Source organism: Rhinoderma darwinii, chromosome 5, assembly GCF_050947455.1.
Source record: "Rhinoderma darwinii isolate aRhiDar2 chromosome 5, aRhiDar2.hap1, whole genome shotgun sequence".
Lineage (NCBI taxonomy): Eukaryota > Metazoa > Chordata > Amphibia > Anura > Rhinodermatidae > Rhinoderma > Rhinoderma darwinii.
Genome location: NC_134691.1, coordinates 275,049,144 through 275,065,732, shown reverse-complemented (window position 1 = coordinate 275,065,732; position 16,589 = coordinate 275,049,144). Strand labels below are relative to the sequence as shown.

The following is a 16,589-nucleotide window of genomic DNA, read 5'->3' as shown; positions in this document are numbered from 1 at the left end:
TGCAATCGGCAGCCTTGCCATGCGATGGCAAGGCTGGCGACTGCTACTATGGCAACAGGTTGCCTAACAATGGCTTCCTATCTGCCATTACGTTAGCCGATTAGGCCCCGCCCGGAAGCGGAGCCTGATCGGCTTGCTGTCAGTGAAAACTGACAGTTCTAATACATTGCACTACATAGGTAGTGCAATGTATTAGAACATCAAAAAAACAGTTGGACCTTCAAGTCCCCTAGTGGGACTAAAGAAAAGTGTAAAAAAAAGGACAAATAAAAGTTGTAAAAAATACAATAAAAGTTTCAAATAATAACACAAAACACAATCGCCCTTTTTCCCTTATCAAGTCATTTATTATTGAAAAAAATAATAAAGCCATACATATTTGGTATCGCTGCGACCGTAACGACCTTAACTATAAAAATATTATGTTATTTATTCCGCACAGTGAACGCCGTAAAAAAAATAACTAAAAAATACTGACATAATTGCTATTTTTTGGTCACTTTGTCTTCCAAAAATTGTAATAAAAAGTGATCAAAAAGTCGCATGTACCCAAAAATGGTGTCTATAAAAACTATAACTCGTCTCGCTAAAAACAAGCCCTCATACAGCTCCGTCGACAAAAAATGTAAAACCGTTATGGCTCTCACAACTTGGCGACAGTAAAAATCCATTCTCTTTACAAAAGTTATTTTATTGTGCAAAAAGTTGTAAAACATAAAAAGTGCTATAAATTAGGTATCACCGGAATCGGACTGACCCGCAGAATAAAGCTAACATGAAATTTATAACAAGTGGTGAACGCTGTATAAAAGGAACTAAAAAAATATGCCAAAATTGCTGTTTTTTGGTCACCTTGCCTCCCAAAAATAAAGGATAACAAGTGATCAAAAAGTCGCATGCACCCCAAAATGGTACCAATAAAAACTACAGCTCGTCACAAAAAAAAACAGCCGTCATACCACTACGTCTATGAAAAAATAAAATTAGTCAAGGACTCAATAAGTTAGGAAATAAAAAATATGCAGTTGTGCCGGCCTGAGGGGAACATTTCTTCTGTTTCAAGTGGCGAATTATCAAGGCCCCTAAAATTAGGGAACCAGGAAGGGGAGGGCCCAAACATATCTGCTGGAAGTGAGGGCGCCCGTATTATACCAGGACAACGCTTCCCAGCAAAATTCCCCAAACTTCAAAGGTGCGGAGTGCGGACCAAAAGGGGAATAAGTAAGGACCATTTATTAGTCCAACACCGGCCTGTGCAGAAAGGATTGTGTCACAGCGTAACACACATCTATGGATTATTTTATTGCCCCTTATATACTCCGCCCGCCTTACATGTACCCCCACATTATAAACGGAAACACCAGTAAGACTCAAAACAAAACTACTACAAGCAAAATCCACGCTCCAAAAGCCAAATGGCGCTACCTCCCTTCTGAACCCTACAGTGTGCCCAAACAGCAGTTTACTTCCACATATATGGCATCGCCATACCCGGGATAACCCTTTTAACAATTTTTGGGGTGTGTGTCTCCAGTGGCACAAGCTGGGCGCCACATATTGGCATATCTATTGAAAAACCATTTTCACTCTGCAACATCGAGTGCACACCAATTTCTGCCAATCACCAGTGGGGTTAATATGCTCACTGCACCCCTAGGTGAATACCTTGAGGGGTGTAGTTTCCAAAATGGGGTCACTTCTGGGGGGGATCCACTGTTTTGGTCCCACAGGGACTTGGCAAATGCGACATAGCGACCAGAAACCAATCCAGCAAAATCTGTACTCCAAAAGCCAAATGGCGCTCCTTCCCTTCTGAGCCCTACTCTGTGCCTAAACATCAGTTTATGACCACATATGTGGTATTGCCGTACACAGGAGAAGTTGCTTTACAAGTGTTGGGGTGCTTTTTTTCATTTATTTGTTGAGAATATGAAACATTTTCAGCTAAAACTACGTCTTATTGAAGAAAAAGGATTTTTTTTATTTTCACTGCCCAAGTCTAATAAAATCTATGAAACACCTGTGGGGTCAAAATGCTCACTACACCCCTAGATGAATTCCTCAAGGGGTGTAGTTTCGTGAATCGATTCACTTTTGGGGAGTTTCCACTGTACTGACACCTTAGGAGCTTTTCAAAAGTGACATGGTTCAAGAAACCAATCCAGCAAAATCTGTGCTCCAAAAGCCAAATGGCACTCCTTCTCTTCTGATCCTTGCCGTATGCCCAAACAGCAGTTTATGACCACAAATGGGGTATTGCCGTACTCCAGAGAATTTTCTTTACAAATGTTGGGGTTCTTTTATTCCTTTATTTGTTGAGAAAATGAAAAATGTTGAGCTAAAGCTACATCTTATTGGAAAAAAATGATTTTTTTTATCTTCACTGCCCAATTCTAATAAAATCTATGAAACCCCTGTGGGTTCAAAACACTCACTATACCCCTAGATGTATTCTTCAAGGGGTGTAGTTTCCTAAATGGAGTCACTTTTTGGGTGTTTTCACTATTTTGGTCCCTTAGGGGCTTTGCAAATGCGACGTGGTCTCCGCAAATCATTCCTGCTAAATTTGAGCTCCAAAAGCCAAATGGCGCTCTTTCCCTTCAAAGCTCCGCCGTGTATCCAAACAGCCGTTTATGACCACATGCGGGGTATTGTTTTACACGGGAGAAATTGCTTTACAAAAGTAGTGGTGCATTTTCTCCTTTTAGTCCTTGTGGAAATTAGAAAAAAATTAGCTAAACCTACATTTTCTTTGAAAGAATGTCGATTTTCATTTTCACAGCCTACTTCCAATAATTTCTGCAAAAAACCTGCTGGGTCAAAATGCTCACTATAGCCCTAGATAATTTCCTCAAGGGGTATAGTTTCCAAAATGGGGTAATTTTTGGGGGATTTCCACTGTTTTGGTGCCGCAAGAGCCTTTCAAACCCAACATGGAGCCTAAAATATTTTCTAATAAAAAGGAGGCCCCAAAATCCCCTAGGTGTTCCTTTGTTTCTGAGGCCTGTGCTTCAGTCAATAAGTGCACTAGGGCCACATGTGGGGTATTTCTAAAAACTGCAGAATCTGGGCAATAGATATTGAGTTGTGTTTCTTGGGTAAAACTTTCTGTGTTACAAAAAAAAATAGTTGAAATATGCAAAAAAAAAAAGAAATTTGAACATTTCACATCTATTTGCCTTAATTCCTGTGAAACATCTAAAGGGTTAAGAAACGTTCTAAATGCTGTTTTGAGTACTTTGAGGGGTGAAGTTTTTAAAATGGGGTGACTTATCGAGGGTTTCTAATATATAAGGCCCTAAAATCCACTTCACAACTGAACTGGCCCCTGTAAAAATAGCCTTTTGAAATTTTCTTGAAAATGTGAGAAATCGCTGCTAAAGTTCTAAGCCTTGTGATGTCATAGAAAAATAAAAGGATGTTCAAAAAACGATGCCAATCTAAAGTAGACATATAGGTGATGTTAATTAGCAACAATTTTGTGGGGTATAACTGTCTGTCTTACAAGCAGATACATATAAATTTAGAAAAATGCTATTTTTTGAAATTTTTCGCTAAAGTTTGGTGTTTTTCACAATTAAATACTTAATGTATCGAGCAAATTTTGCCAGTAACATAAAGTCCAATGTGTCACGAGAAAACAATCTCAGAATCGCTTGGATAGGTAAAAGCATTCCGACGTTATTACCACATAAAGTGAAACATGTCAGATTTGAAAAAATTGGCTGTGTCCTGAAGGCCAAAACAGGCTGTGTCTTGAAGGGGTTAATAACCCGGATAACCCCTTTAATGCAGCAGCCAGGCTCATTTTCTGACCAACCACTACACCAAGGCCTTTACCCGGTGCCAGTCACTACAGTGGTTGTCTGTTCACTTTAGAATACAATTTTAATTTATTAATCTCACCTACAAAGCTCTTCCCAGTGCTGCACCTCCTTATATCTCCTCCCTCATGTCTGTCTACCACCCTAACCGTGCTCTACGTTCCGACAGCAATCTAACATTAAAGATGCTCTGCCACCAGTTTATAGGTGCCCTAACTCCTACCTAATTTGATAGGTGCTGAAATGTAGATAACAGTGGTTTTTATTTTGAGAAACAAAAAATTTTGAGAAAGTTATGAGCAATTTTAGGTTTATGCTAATTAGTTCTTAATTACCAGTTTTTTTTAACTTTTTACCAAGATTCAGTTTGGCACCCTCCCCCAAACTTCTTTCCCGACATCTCCTTCCCCCTCGCCATGTTTGCTTTCTTCACCAATCAATGAGGTGTAATTTTTTTTAACGTAACTCGAGCATAAAACCATTTGTGCATTTTACAAACGATATAGTTATATATGGAAGTTAACATAACAATAAATTAAAATAAAATAAATAAAGAGGTCAGTGCCTGACTAAAATAGATTAATAACTGAGGCTAATGGGACAATATAGTGAAATAATGAACAGCCTACTCTTGTAAATAGTGCCACACACCCCCATTGTAGATAAAGTCACACAGCCCCCCTTGTATATAGTGCTACACCCCCCTCCCTGTAGATAGCACCATTGGGGCTCCTATAGGACTGGAATCCCCATCCAGAGGGTTGCCGATGCTCTGGCCAGGGATTACTCTCATGGAGGAGCCCCTGACGTTCCTGTCCATATATGGACAGGGATGTCAGGAGCTCCCTTTATGAGCAGAATATCCGGCCAGAGTGTCGGCAACGCTCTGGCCAGGGATTCCGCTCCAGAAGGAGCAACTGGCAGAGCAGGGCGCAGATAGTTTCCTGCTCTGTCATAATATACAATTGTATCTCCATCATGAGTACGTATATAAATTTGAATATGGCAGTTTCTGGGACACATCTGGGACAGTAATTTGCCGGGACTGTCTCTGTAAATTCGGGACTGTCTCTGTAAATTCGGGATGGTCCTGGCAAATTCGGGACTGTTGGCAACTATGCCCGTGTCGCCCGGCCCGGTGTCATCCACCTTCCTTCCCTCCAAAAGATGCTCCCGGGGCACATAGCCTGCCTGCCTCCCGCATCTACGCCCCTGCCATTAGTCATCAGAGTCTGACCCCTTCAGTCAACAGTATCCCCCACACCCCTTGCACCCTCATTCACTTCATATCTGTCATACACAAATACTGGCTGGTGACTGGCTCATGCAGCTTTATGTGTACTATCCCTTGTTTATAAAAGATGGCTGGACCATTGTACTACACAAGCACTTTTTAGCTCGTGTCACCCCTTTTTCCTCATAGATTGTAAGCTCTTGTGAGCATGGTCCTTACGCCTCTTGTTGGAATTGTTAAATGGTTTTGTCACTATGTAATGTCTGATATTGTCTGTACGTGTACCCTCTGAATTGTAAAGTGCTGCGGAATATGTTGGCGCTATATAAATAAAAGGTTATTATTATTATTATTTTTAAAATGACTCTGAATATATATATTTCTCACTGGTAGACGTAGACCCACAGGGGCTAATGCAGAATTTCTAAAAAATTATTTCCAAGTGTGTTGGTGCCCATAACAAAGACAGAAAAATGCCCTTAATTACTTTGATAACTTTCTATATAAATTACATCATACACATTTTTATGGGGTGGTTTTGTGGTTAGTAATAGTATTCCTGTCATTCTTCTGGGGGTCTAGAGCGCTTTAGCGGTTAATATCTAATATCTCTGGTGGTATAAAGCGAAGAAGGGGTTAATATTGATATACAGGGTGGGCCATTTATATGGAAACACCTAAATAAAATGGGAATGGTTGGTGATATTAACTTCCTGTTTGTGGCACATTAGTATATGGGAGGGGGGAAACTTTTCAAGCTGGGTGTTGACCATGGCGGCCATTTTGATGTCGGCCATTTTGTATCCAACTTTAGTTTTTTCAATGGGAAGAGGGTCATGTGACATATCAAACTTATCGAGAATTTCACAAGAAAAACAATGGTGTGCTTGGTTTTAACATTACTTTATTCTTTCATGAGTTATTTACAAGTTTCTGACCACTTATAAAATGTGTTCAAAGTGCTGCCCATTGTGTTAGATTGTCAATGCAACCCTCTTCTCCCACTCGTCACACACTGATAGCAACACCGCAGAAGAAATTTTAGCACAGGCTTCCAGTATCCGTAGTTTCAGTTGCTGCACATCTCGTATCTTCACAGCATAGACAATTGCCTTCAGATGACCACAAAGATAAAAGTCTAAGGGGGTCAGATCGGGAGGCATTTCTTCTGCGGTGTTGCTATCAGTTTGTGAAGAGTGGGAGAAGAGGGTTGCATTGACAATCCAACACAATGGGCAGCACTTTGAACACATTTTATAAGTGGTCAGAAACTTGTAAATAACTAATGAAAGAATAAAGTACCATTAAAACCAAGCACACCATTGTTTTTCTTGTGAAATTCTCGATAAGTTTGATGTGTCACATGACCCTCTTCCCATTGAAAAAACTAAAGTTGGATACAAAATGGCCGACTTCAAAATGGCCGCCATGGTCAACACCCAGCTTGAAAAGTTTCCCCCCTCCCATATACTAATGTGCCACAAACAGGAAGTTAATATCACCAACCATTCCCATTTTATTTAGGTGTATCCATATAAATGGCCCACCCTGTATATTACACATAGTGATTATGGTTTATTATCTACTATACCTGTTGATATATGGTGCTTTAGTAGTTAAGACTTAAACACTTAATTGTTTATTGTATTGTTTAGGATGGTGCAGGGGTTAGTGGTTGTCTCGGGGAGAAAAATCGACCTATAATTTTATTTTATTGAATAAATAGTTACAGGATTCTTATAAAGGTCAGGGCTCTGTTTATCCTGATAAAGAGCTAAAAATCCCCTGGTTGCCTTCACACATCGATAGTGTAATGCAGTGGTTCCCAAACTTTCTGAGGCCAGGACCCACTTTTGGCCGATTGTTTGTGACACCCCACTACCGTACTTAGCCCCATTTCGTCTGATGTATGTCAACATCATTCGTAGTTAGATGTCTGTACTGATGCTCAATTCGAAAAAAATAAGTCCCTGCAACATTGAAAACAACTTGTCAAGGCCATAGCACACCTGCTGGAAGCGAGGGTGCCGTATTGTACCAGGACAACACTTTCCCAGTAATGTTACCCAAACTACATAGAAGGAAAAGTCCCAAAAAGGGGCACAGTGTGTTCCAAAAGTGGGGATAAGAAAGGACACAATTTGACACTGGCCTGTGCACAACAAATTGCTTCAAAGTGAACCACACATCTATTATTTACACATTTTGTTATTTACCCCATTATTATATCCCCTTATTATGCCCTGAAGTTCTCAGCCCAGCATACATATGCCCCCACTTTATAAACTGAAATACCAGTAAAACTACCAAGCAAAATCCACGCTCCAAAAGCCAAATGGTTCTCCTTCCCTTCTAAGCCCTACAGTGTGCCAAAACAGCAGTTTATGTCCACAAAAATGCCATTCCCATACTCAGGAGAAACCAATTAACAGTTTATGGGGTAAAATTCTCCAGCCGGGCACAACATGTAGTGCTTTGAAACAGCATATCCGTGGAAAAATTGCAATTTTCACTTTACATCATCCGCTGTGTATTATTTTCTGAAAAACACCTGTGAGGTCTAAATGCTCACTACACCCCTTGAAAAATGCCTTTAGGGGTGTAGGTTCTAAATTGGGCCACTTTTGTTTCGGTACATCACGGGTTTTGCAAATGCGATATGGTGTCCGTAAACCATTACAGCAAAATCCACGCTCACAAAGTCAAATGGTGCTTCTTCCCTTCTGAGCCGTCCCATGTCTCCAAACAGCAGTTTATAACCACATATGGGGTGTTACCGTACTCAGGAGACATTGTTTTACAAATGTTGGGGTGATTTTTCCTCTTTATTCCTTGTGAAAATGAAAAATTTTGAGCTAAAACATCTTATTGAAAAAAAAATCATTTTTTCATTTTCACTACTTAATGCTAATCAATTCAGAACAAAACCTATGGGTTTAAAATGCTCACTACACCCCTTGGTGAATTCCTCAAGTGGTGTAGTTTCCCAAATAGAGTCATTTCACTGGGGTTTTCCACTTTATTAATTGTGGAAATGAAAAAAATGTTGCTAAAACTACATCTTCTTGTAAAAAAAATATTTTCATTTTTGTGGCCCAATTATCATAAAATCTTTGAAACACCTATAGGGTGAAAATGCTCACTACACCACTAGATGAATTCCTTGGAGGGTGTCTCCAAAATGGTGTATTTTTGGGGGTGTTTCCTATATTTTGGCACCACAGGACCTCTTCAAGTCTGACATAGTGCCTAAAATATATTCTTATAAACAGAAGGCCCCAAAACCCACTAGGTGATCCTTCATTTCTGAGGCCTATGTTGCAGTCAAGTAGCCCACTATGGCCACATGTGAGATATTTCTGAAAACTGCAGAATCACTTTGCTTTCATTCCTGTGAAACGCCTATAGGATTAAGAAACGTTCTAAATACTGTTTTGAATACTTTGAGGGGTGCAGTTTTCAAAATGGGCAATTTATGGGGGTTTCTAATATATAGGCCCCTTAAAGCCAATTCACAACTGAACTGTTCCCTAAAAAATTTGGCTTTTGACATTTTATTGAGAATTTGTTGCTAAATCTCTAAGCCTTGCAATTTCCTAGAAAAATAAAAGATAGTTCATAAAACGATGTCAACATAAAGTAGACATATAGGAAATGTTAACTAGTAACTACATTGTGTGGTATTATGATCTGTCTTACAAAACAGATACATTTATATTTAGAAAAATGCTATCTTTCAAATTTTTTGCAATAATGTTGCTGTTTTTCACAAATGAACACTGAATCTACCAAATTTTACCACTAACATAAAGTACAATTTGACACGAGAAAACAGACTCAGCTTTGCTTGGATAAGTAAAAGCACTAAAAAGTTCTAACCACATAAAGCGACACATGTCAGATTAAAAAAATTAGGTTCGGTCAGGAAGGTAAAAACTGGCTGCAGAAGTGGATAAGCTAATGTATAACATTAAAGAAACTCTTCGGGTACTATGTTATACCAATAGCAGGGCCTGATGGGGAGGTGCATAACACAGGGATTTCCCCTTTAGTGTCCTTAACACAATTCCTTTAACTCCTTAAACTCCTTAAAGACCAGGCCAATTTTAATTTTTTCATTTTCGTTTTTTCCTCCCCGCTTTCCAAAAGCCATAACTTTTTTAATTCCATGTTGACACAGCCATATGAGGGCTTCTTTTTGCGGGACATTTATTGTACAGCATAATGAACTGGGAAGCTGAAAAAACTAAATTTGTGGGGTGAAATGGGAAAAAAACAGTGCAGACAGCGTGTTCTCGAGAGATCACGCTGTGACGTCACTCACAGGTCCTGCATCGTGTCGGACGAGCGAGGACACATCAGCACCAGAGGCTACAAATGATTCTGCAGCAGCATCGGCGTTTGCAGGTAAGTCGATGTAGCTACTTACCTGCAAACGCTGATGCTGCTGCAGAATCAACTGTAGCCTCTGGTGCCGATGTGTCCTCGCTCGTCTGACACGATGCAGGACCTGGGGAAGTGACGTCACAGCGTGATCTGCCAGAAGCTGGGCGTTCTGAAGAGAAGTGGATGATACTTCTCGTCAGAACGCCCAGCTAGTAAAAGAAGTAAAAACGCCCCGATGTACGCACATAATACACGCCCAGTTGTACTTTTACTTTTCAACACGCCCAGTTGTACTTTTGCAAGCCTAATTTGCATAAATACAAAAATGGTCATAACTTGGCCAAAAATGCTCGTTTTTTAAAAATAAAAACGTTACTATAATCTACATTGCAGCGCCGATCTGCTGCAATAGCAGATCGGGGTTGCAAAATCTGGTGACAGAGCCTCTTTAAAAAGGCATTTCTTTTAAATGCAGTAGATCAGGAGTGCACAACCTTAAGGACCTATTCAGGCGAACGTTGCGAACGTCCGTGTGCTATCCGAGTGTTCAATGATCAGCACACAGACTGAACGCTGACCCATTAAAGTCTTGTTGGTCCTTGCAGATAAAATTGCAGCATGCACTGTTTTGGTCTGATTCTCGCACTAGACTCGCCAATTTAAGTCGATAGGTCCATGAAAAAAGTTATACAACACAGGGACGCCACCCAAGTGCAGATTGTTTTTCATAGAGTGGTTGCTAGGAGATGCTGAAAAGAAAACTTTTAATCACTGATGCTACACGGACATTAAAAATTTGTTTCCCAGTCTCATTGATATGACCCCATGAGTGAATGGAGACTTATTTAAAGGAAATGCTCCATGGGAAAAAAAAAGTATGAAAATTAGCTCATATCAGCCAAACCAGAGACTCCTTAGAAAGGAAGAGAGACCCATCTGTAGATAACACTGTTTCAGGGTTCTTGCCCCTCATCAGTACAGAGCAGGGTAATGGTCAACTGAATGAGATGCCTTAGATTCAACTCCAGAGGGGTACTGGCTCTCATTGAAGAGATCCAGCCTGTGTATGGAGACGTATTTAATGGGAAACAAGTTTGCGCATAAGCTCATATCAGGCAAACCAGAGATTCCTTCAAAAGGAAGAGAGACCCATCTGTAGACCACACTGTTTTGGGGTTCTTGCCCCTCATCAGCAGAGATCAGGATACAGTGACAAAAACCCCAAACAGTGCTGTCTACAGATGGGTCTCTCTTTCTTTTGGAGGAGTCTCTGGTTTGACTGACCTGAGCTCATTTAGAGCAATACAGGTGATTTTGTATACGCTTGGTTGTTAAGGCAGAATGATCGTGTGCCTCACTAAATACAATTTACCTAAAAAACAAACAAACATGGCACCATGTGTCATGTTCATATGGATGCGCGGCTGCGTGCTTTTCACGCAGCCGCCATCATTATGACACTCCGCTTGGATGTTTGTAAACAGAAAAGCACGTGGTGCTTTTCTGTTTACATTCATTCTTCCGTGTGGAGCACATGATTTTCACGCACCCATTGACTTCAATGGGTGCGTGATGCGCGAAAAACGCAGAAATATAGAACATGTCGTGAGTTTTACGCAGCGCAAACCTCACGGACAGTCTGCACTGCCCCATAGACTTGTATAGGTCTGTGCGACCCGCGTGAAAACCATGCGGGTTGCACGGATGTATAGCACGTTCGTGTAAATCCGCCCTTACTCCAGATTTCTGAACTCCTAAGTCATCACCTATTGACCTTCCATCTGTAACAAAAATGTCTGTTTTATTGCTTTGACTGATGTTTTAGCCCATGTACACTGTATTTGTTTTTTAATGGGTACTGGTTTTTATGGGAATCCATATACCCTCTGACCTCTGGGAACCCCACAATCAAAGGAATGTCACAACCCCTTCAATGTTTATCCAGGCGTGTAGATGCAGATGTGCCCGGTACTGCCGTCCATTCCCATTTAAGTGAAGGGGGCTTACCTTAGGATAAGCTCAGAAACAGTTATGGAATCACGGCTGTGTCTGGTATAACCGTTCTGCTGGTCAGTAGGATTCCGGGAGATCGCATTGGTCTCTTTATTTCACCAAAACTAGTACATTTTCCCAGTACTTTTCTTTATGTCTCACATTATGACAATTTCTAGTTTGGCTATGCTGAGCAATCATAGCTTTGTGAGCACTGCCTGAAGTCTGATGCTGAACAAATTTAGGCTGCTCTGGTAGTCTGCCAAAATAGCATTTTATTCCCAGTCCAGTACCCATCTCTCATGTCCTATGATCTGCAAACATTCTACTATAGTTTTATAGCTGTACCAGATGGCTATTTGAAGTACAAATCAACGTTTGCAGGGTCCTGGCACTTAACCTCTCCGGCAAATGGACGCAATTGTACGTCCAAGTTAGAAGTATATTACAGCCAACATCTCCAATCGCAGCCGTTTAACCCCTAGGCAGCTGCAGTCAATAGCGGCCTCTGCATCTAGGTGGATAGACAGAGAGGGGCTCCCTCTGTCACCCCATCGGCACCAGACAATGGCGTGGCGCTGATAGGTTGCCATGGCAACCAGGACCTAACAAAGGTGCGGCCTAATGGAATGCCTATTACACTGATAGGCAGTAATGCTTAAAAATACTAAATATACAAAAACAATATAGAAGCGAACAAGGATGCAAGAATGCAAAACAAGATTAAATAAAGTTATATAAAGCTATTTAAAAAAAAACATTGTACACAGTAAAAATAAATTTAAATAAAACCATTTGGTTTCATTAAAAACGTTTTTATTTTGTAAAAGTGTTAACAAATACAGATTTGCGATATTGCTGCAATATTAACAACACGTACAATGAGGTTAACATGTTATTTAACCGCACAACAAACTACGTATAAAAAAAAAAAAAAGCAAAAATCAATGGCGGAATTGCATTTTTTTTCCATTCCCAACCCAAAAAAACTAAATATTAAAAGGTTAACTAATAAGTTAAATGTACCCCAAAATAGTTATATGAAAAAATATTAGTAGTTCCCACAAAAAAAAAAAAAAAAAGTCCTTTTCTGGCTACATCGATATAAAAAAATAACAAAGTTATCGCTCTCAGAAGGCGGGGATGAAAAAGGGCGTCATAAAGGTAAAAACTGTCTGCGGTGGGAAAGGTTTAAATGTAGTTACAGTCGCACGCAGCGTGCTCGACCACTGTCAATGCAGAGATGAGAATATGCTTGTATATAGTCATATACTATGTGATGAAATTCTGACGGAGGAGCAATGTTTACACAGGAAGGTTTGTTTTTCGTGCCTATAGACACACCCCATATAAATAGGCAGCAGTACCTGTAAAGGCTCCTATAAAAAGCAGGGTCACGAGCACAGAGGGCGTACAGCTCCCCGGTGTGGAACCATATGGCCTCTGTGTACAGCGATGCTTCTTGGGGAGAATATCTCTGTATATACAGAGTCTGATGGAACATTCTACATTTTTCTAATATACATGCATTAGAAATTCTGCTCACATACATTTATTATCGTGCTTGAGGCCCCTGTCACAGTGGAATGGTATAGCCCACAGATTAGTCCTGTGCAATGCATCCACAGGCTAACTGAATATGACACCAGTCATGTGACCACATACACACACACACACACAATGTGTTAGGGCCAAATTCATTGTTGTATCAAATAAACTATCAATACATATAAACCCAAATAACTGACCCGCATTTGTTACCAGTAAATCATTAGAAGAGCTCATGTCTCCAGCACAAAGTATTAGATCACATACAACACAAGTATCACTGATTTTTTTAAGGGGAACTCTAGACTGGGTAACCAAACTGCAATACCTACTATATAACAAAGTGTGAGCATGTACTATGCTCTTTCAAATAAACATTATACAGTCATGTTAGGCGCTTTCCCCTCATCTCTAGGCTCTTTACTCATATAAATCTATCACTTTTCATTCAATAATATAATAAATTCAGACTTCAGAAACTTCAGGATAAAGGCCAAGTGATTTCTCTTAAAATAGGCACAAGATTGTTACTGACGGTTACAGCCAGAAAGAGACGCTGGGCTAGAAGCCTTAGAAAGTTCCCATCTATGAATACTTAACCTCCATATTAACCCTTGATCCAGCAGGGACTTGATTTTATGGATCATCTTATACACTAAATGGTGCATACTAGTACTTGGAGAAATGGATCAAACATTTGCATTTGTTTCCTAAACATTACTTGAACAGTCTAGAACTTTTCCCTGCATTCCTTTGCTATTCATTTACATACATTGCTCGTTTAAGATACTTAAAATAACTTTAATGAATGCAAATTCCAATATCATTTTAGCTGTGCATAAGGCAAACGGTTTATTCGCATGGAAATCTGCACTTCAGTTAAAGTTCTTTCTCAAGTTAGTTCGGCTGTCATTCAGAAGAGAACCCACTCAGTATCATCTACCGCAAATCATAATAACAAGTTGAATGGAAGGCGATAAACATGAATACAATAGCAGCCGGTTGTAGGCATACTATTGAGAAAATAAATAATTCCTAATGTCATTGTGAAAACAAACTTATAGATGGATATAAGCTGCCGCATGCTGCCTAATGAACTGATGCTGAAGGATAGAGAGAAGCATAGTCTGTTACCCTCCATCTGCCCGGCAGTGTGTATGTTCTGGCTGCTGATCATTGTGGCCTCTGGACGTTGAAGGTGACTTCTGCTTGCTTCGCCTAAGGGCTCCCCAAATGAAATCCCAGTCCCCGGAGCAATCACTGCGGGTGTGAACTGCACAAGTGAATAATTTACAGGTGTCTGGTGTCAGTGTCCCTGTCCCCACCCTGGCTTCACTCCGTCCTGCGGCTGCAGCTGCTGCCTCAGAGCTTGTCTCCAATAGCAATGCAGGGCATCTATTAATACAAATACCAGCTGGCCCTTATCCAGTCTTTACAGAATGGGAGAATAAAAAAGCTCAGACCAGATGGCCAGGAGGGAGGGACAGCACTTAAAGCTGTAATACACACAGCTCTGACCCATTAAACAGTGACAAGTTGTGATTTTGAAATTCTTGCAATGCACTAACTTAATTCCAATACTTGGTGATAATGTTTTTGTATTGATATTAAAGGGATCCTGAAAGAAAGTTTAGGAATACGGATTTCTATTTTACAATAAAATTGCAAAGACATTGTAAATTTCGATGAAAACAGATGTCTGGATTACAGGTTTATGAGTGGTATTATTCTAGAATTACAATAATGTCTAATCTTACATTGGATTTCAGTGGGTCTTGTATGATATAGATGTACTAATCATTTCCTGTAACTAGAAGGAAGCATTAAATATATAAGAAGGTAATAATAGAAAAAACTAACATTGACTGACCGGTTGCACTGGGACATAGAATTTTATTAGTTATAGATTGTATTGCTTTTGCTTTCGACCAGTGTTCCCAGTGCTTTACATTTTACAGAATTGCCTAATAAAATGCTATTACCTTTCTTTAGTACTTTGAGCATTTTGATCATTTCAGATTCCCTGCGAATGCCATGCAGGTCTGTCAGCAAAAACCAGGATGCTTTACAACAAACTTTAGCCTGAATTCCATTGACAGAATACAGGCCAATGCAGTCGGCAGTCTGCTGATGGTCCTGGCAGGCAAGCACAACAGCTATTGCTTTCAGGTAATGGACACCATGATTGTCAACCAAACAATAGTTCAGCCAATTGATTCCCAACTTTAGTACTAGAGATGAGCGAATCAATTCTACACAAATCAAATTTCGTAACAAATTTCCCAAAAGTTTCAGATTTTCGTGAATCAGGCGGTGGCCCGGCAGGATTCCCTTCGCATTAAAGAGCTTGAAAGGCGTTGAATAGAGTCCTAGATGAACTCAGAGTGTCATACACGACTTTTCAGGGTAATTGGGGCAGTTTCGATTCATGTCGAATTTATTCCGGCCGAATCAAATTTGACAGCTGGTTCGACCAAATCAGATGTGATAAATTACAGGTGGATCCTGCATGTCTGCCCCGCTGACAGTGAACCCATCCATGCTGTGGACCTGACATATGAAGGTATTAGCAAACGATACAGCTGCTCTGTATACAGGATAAAAAGCAGCTGTATCTCAAAAAGTTAAAATAATTTTTAATAAAAACTAATTTGAAAGTTGCATCAAACACACTGACATCTATCTATCTATCTATCTATCTATCTATCTATCTATCTATCTATCTATCTATCTATCTATCTATCTATCTATCTATCTATCATCTATCTATCATCATTTTTTTTTTTACACACAAACGCAGAAGCACACGCACACACGCACACACACAGACAGACAGATGTCTGTCTGTCTGTCTGTGTGCATGCGTGTGTGCGTGTGCTTCTGCGTTTGTGTGTAAAAAAAAAAATCACTTTCGAAGGTGTATACTTCAAGCACTGCCAGGGGCTGGTAAAAAAAAAAAAACCACAATATACTGCAATGCGTCAGTATTGCAGTTTATTTTGCAAGTGATTCAATGATCACTGGTTCAAGTCCACTAGGTGGGCTAATACAAAAAGTCTAAATCAGTTTAAGTTTTGATTATGTACAAAAAAACTAAATATTAAAAGTTTGAAAAAACGTCTTCTAATTTGCCCCCAAAAGTAATGGAAAAAAAACAAAAACATAATTGGTATTGCCACGTCTGTAAAAGTCAGAACTATTGCAATATAACATTATTTAGCCCACAAGATAGACAGAATTGCTGTTTTTTGTTTACCTTGTCAACCACAAAAAATATAATAAAAAGTGATTAAAAAGTTGTATGGACCGCAAAATAGCACCAATAAAAACTACAGCCTTGCAAAAAATAAGCCCTCAAAATGTGGCTACACAAAACATTTTTTTTTTTTAACAATTAGTTTTTTTTTGTAAAAGTAGAAAAACATAAAAAAAAAAGTTTGGTATCACTGTAAATGCATTGACTGGCATAGTGAAGTTAACACAATGTTTTTATCGCACGGTAAACACCCAAAACCAATCCCAAAAAACAATGGTGGAATCACTGTTTTCTTCCCATTCTATCCACAAAGTTTCCCTGTACATTATATGGTACAATAAACAGTGCC

At 39.7% G+C, this 16,589-nt stretch overlaps 1 protein-coding gene across 1 annotated transcript in view; it reads right to left on the bottom strand.

The window, feature by feature from the left end:
• The window catches only part of GADL1 (glutamate decarboxylase like 1), a 235,213-nt gene extending 220,907 nt beyond the window's left edge, over window positions 1–14,306 (bottom strand). Inside the window, exon 1 of the mRNA XM_075827176.1 lies at window positions 14,119–14,306. Coding sequence (XP_075683291.1) covers window positions 14,119–14,161 — 43 coding nt within the window. The 5' untranslated portion in view covers window positions 14,162–14,306. The remainder of the gene's footprint in view (window positions 1–14,118) is intronic.
• Window positions 14,307–16,589: the final 2,283 nt, after the last annotated feature.